Genomic DNA, 3,770 nt, shown 5'->3' with positions numbered 1-3,770 from the left:
CATACGTATACGTACGTAAACCGCCGTATGTATATACGTATATATGTTTCTCTCTCTAGGGTCTAGGCCTATATCTCTCGAAACGCCCTAACGGAAACGAAACGAATCGGCATGGTGCCATGTTACCTTGCTGCAAAGCGATTAGCGTGTACTTCATGGCTATTACTGTTTTAGGTTATCGTAAGTTGTTTTACTTTTCCCTATAATTATTTATAAATTAATATTATATATATATATTTTTTGTTATTAACATATTTTATAACGTGTGGAGGTAATAATTAATGGATCAATTTCTGATCAAGTTGCCAGCAACTAACGTAGTTATGCTAATTATCTCCCTGCCGCTCTTTCCCCAGCTGGGCAGTGCATGCTAATTAGCTGGTACAGTGCAAATGTACGTACAGAGGGCAGGAACTTTTACATTTGCATGGTGATGGTTCGATGAACGTGTCAAATTAAAATTCCGATCCCCGTAAGAGGTTACTCGTTTTACGTTGCTTACACGCACGCCGATTAATTGAACACACGATTAATTAACAACCACGATCGAGTTAATTAATGGTTCGGACGACGCGGACGGCAACGTGGTGGTTGATGATGATTTGCCCTGCGAAAAATTAAGCAGCATTTTGCCTTAAATTGTTACTATTTTTTATCCCTTAGCTACCCCTACACGTAGTAACCGTTTGTATATGCAGCACATGCATGAATATTAATTTATGCATGCATGGTTAATACTAATCCAGCATGTGTTGTTTCCTCATCGTCGTCGATGATCTAGATTTAGGTTTGTATAGGAGTAACACGCATCCATCGGTTGCCAATATCTGGTTGAGTAGAAGTAATGTGACCGATCGAATCGATCGATCATCAAATAATCCGACCACAGTCCGACCGGATTGCTTTTATATCCTGCACAATCTATTAGAGCACATGGAAGAGACCATAGCCAGTCTCTTTGTGGTTCTTTCTTAAACTTCTCCGCACCACATTTTTTTCCTTTGGATGTACTCCCAATGTTTTAATAAATAACGTCGCTGATTTTTAACACATGTTTGATCATTTGTCTTATTCAAAATAAAAGTTATATAATTATCTTTTATTTTGTTTTAATTGGATTCATTATAAGTGTATATCAAATGTAACTTTTATTTTCATATACTGAAATAATATTATTAATAGAGATTTGCTTCAGTCCAACAAAAAGTATCTCGAGGTATCGGTACCTCACGGTACCAAATTATTTCTGATCGTTGAATCTAATGATGCATACTCAGCTAGATCCAATGATAAGAAAACCTTGAGATACTTGTTGTTGGACTAGAACAAATCTCTTATTAATAAGATGAATGATGAAGTATATATCGCAACAATGGCATCAAAAGTTAAAATACGAGAGAAGTATCGCTTTGTCTCTCGTTGTCAACTAGGTATTATAAGACACCGGATCTTGGGCAGGACATTTGTGTCAGAGCCGTGCTTTCTTGCTCTCTTTCATCTCTCTACTTTCTCAGTTTCTCTCTCTAAGATCTTGGCCCCTCTTCCGCTGATCTGATCCTTTGTGTCAGAACCAAATCTTCTCCTTCTTCTTCCTCCGCTGATTCTCTCTCTCCTCTCATCTTCTCTTCTCTGTTTGGTTGGAAGGTGCGAGGTGAGGTGAGGTGGGGGTGAGGGGGTGGGAGGTTGGGCCGGCCCGTTTCATGGACGCGAAGAGAACGAGGCGTTCTCTACCGCCGCCGTCACCGCCGCCGCCGAACCCTAACCCTAGCCGACGCGGCGGATTCTTCGGGAGAGAGGAAGCGGCGGCGGGAGAGAGGAAGCACATGCTGGCCTTCCACTTCCTGCGGGCGCTGTCACGCATCCACCGGGAGGCCACGCCCGTGACGCGGCGCACGCGGACCATCCGCCGGGCGGCCTACTCCTCCATGGCGCGGGCAGCGAGCCCGCGCCGCGCGTGGAGCCGGGCGCTGCTCGGCCAGGCGCGCGCGCGGAGGTCCAGGGCGATGATGAGGCGGGCAGTGCTCGTGCGGAGGAGGCGCGTCGTCGTCCCCGCCTCCGCGAGGCCACCCGCGGCACCCCCATCGCCCGTCTCGGCCGCCGCCGCCGCTAGAGCCGACAGAATTGTTGCTGCCGGAGAGACATCGACAGCCGCGGCGGCGACTCGGGCTCTTCCGCTGCGGCAGCCGGGCGAGCCGCAGAGGGCCGACGCGCTCCGACGCCTGGTCCCCGGCGGCGCCGGCATGGAGTACTGCAGCCTCCTGGAGGAGACCGCCGACTACCTGCGCTCGCTGCGCGCGCAGGTGCAGCTGATGCAGAGCCTCGTCGACCTTTACTCCTGCCAATGATCCATCGAGTAATTAACATATGCATCATATGGTTAATTATTTCTTCGTCTTGCACCATCATATGCTGCTTCTGCTGCTGTTCTATTTCTACCTAGATCATATCGACCTATCGATCGTATCCCTTGTTCATGTGGATCGATTCGATGCATCATCATGGTTAAGATAGGGGGATTATTGGGAGTAATTAAGTGGAGGAAATAGGAGATTTGGTGGTGTTAATATACATGTTTTTGTTTTGTTGGTAAGATTATTGGTAGGTGATAAAAAGATTATTGGATACATATATACATCCATGTATAGCAGTATAGACCGGCCACACAGAATTGAACTGCACCAAGAAGGCTACATAGAGATCAGAAAGAGAGGTAATTAATTGTAACATATAAAGTGAAGGATGAAGTTACCTACAGTACTGTATGCTAGTGAATTAGTGCAGTGTTAATTGTTGTCACTTGTCAGTAAATCGATTTATCTGCGCATAAATGTGTGCTTGTGAATTGTGAAACATGCATGCATGTTTCTAATCTTTCAGCTATATGTGATGTGTTGGTAGATATTATTACAGACACATGTGCACTTTTTTGTTAGTTTCCTTTCCCCTCATCTTTTGTAGGCTTATCTGATTGGTGGAATAAACAGGTAATTTCTTAATCACCGAACTTAACCATGATTTCATAGATGAGTTGATATATTAATACATCTTGCGTGATAAAATCTCCCTTCTAATACTACATGTGTGCAGATTCGTTTTTGTTCTATAGAATTAAGTATTAATTGGTTGCTAGCTAGCTGCACATGCATGATGCATATGTGTGTGCTACCTCTATCTCATCACCTCCCATGCATCATCTGCTACTGGTATTAGCTAGCTAGGGGATTGACAGCTAGATGATGCTCTAGCTAGCTGTTGCATATGCCTTGTGTGATTAGACTATTAGAGTGCTAGCTAGCAAGCTAATTAACTAGGGGGGTGGTTATGTTGTATTGGTTTGGTAGAGTGCATCTTCTCTATCCTCTCAAATTTGGGAAAGTGGGAGCCACAATCTATGAGGGATAGGGTTGCTAATCTTTGAGCTTGAGGACAGACATACATACATACATAACTTGTGGCCAAAGTAAACTAAAGACATTCTCTCCATGGGCGGTTAGCATCTTTTTGATTAAAGGGCCTTGTGCTTTTCCCTTTGGAAATAAGCATATATATGTTTGTATTTTTGCTATTATTTTTTTCTCTCTCTTTTCTTTCTCTCTCTCTCTTCTTGTTTCCCTTCCATCATCTCTCTCTACCAACTTATCCCTGTTCCTTTTTAGGTGCCACCGGTTCTCCAAAGAGTATTCTTTGTGTACTTGATAGTGCTGGCTAGTTTTTCTGCTTGGCTCTTTTGTATCATGTTTTTTTCAGCTGGTTTTGACACATGCGTTTGT

General features: G+C 44.2%; 1 protein-coding gene across 1 annotated transcript; it reads left to right on the top strand.

Moving 5' to 3' along the window:
- The first annotated feature begins 1,457 nt into the window (after positions 1 to 1,457).
- LOC121054233 (transcription factor IBH1-like) lies at positions 1,458 to 2,992 on the top strand. The gene has a single exon (XM_040523379.1). The coding sequence runs from the start codon at positions 1,701 to 1,703 to the stop codon at positions 2,343 to 2,345; it is 645 nt and encodes a 214-aa protein (XP_040379313.1). The 5' UTR covers positions 1,458 to 1,700; the 3' UTR covers positions 2,346 to 2,992.
- The last annotated feature ends 778 nt before the right edge of the window (positions 2,993 to 3,770 follow it).

The sequence above is a fragment of the Oryza brachyantha genome, chromosome 4 (genome assembly GCF_000231095.2).
Source record: "Oryza brachyantha chromosome 4, ObraRS2, whole genome shotgun sequence".
Classification (NCBI taxonomy): Eukaryota; Viridiplantae; Streptophyta; class Magnoliopsida; order Poales; family Poaceae; genus Oryza; species Oryza brachyantha.
The sequence above is the reverse complement of the archived record's forward strand: the minus strand, read 5'-3'. Positions and strand labels throughout refer to the sequence as shown.

What these genes read in the sequence shown, in the direction of transcription:
- LOC121054233 (XM_040523379.1), top strand. Translation starts at nt 1,701, where the DNA reads ATGGACGCGAAGAGAACGAGGCGTTCTCTACCGCCGCCGTCACCGCCG.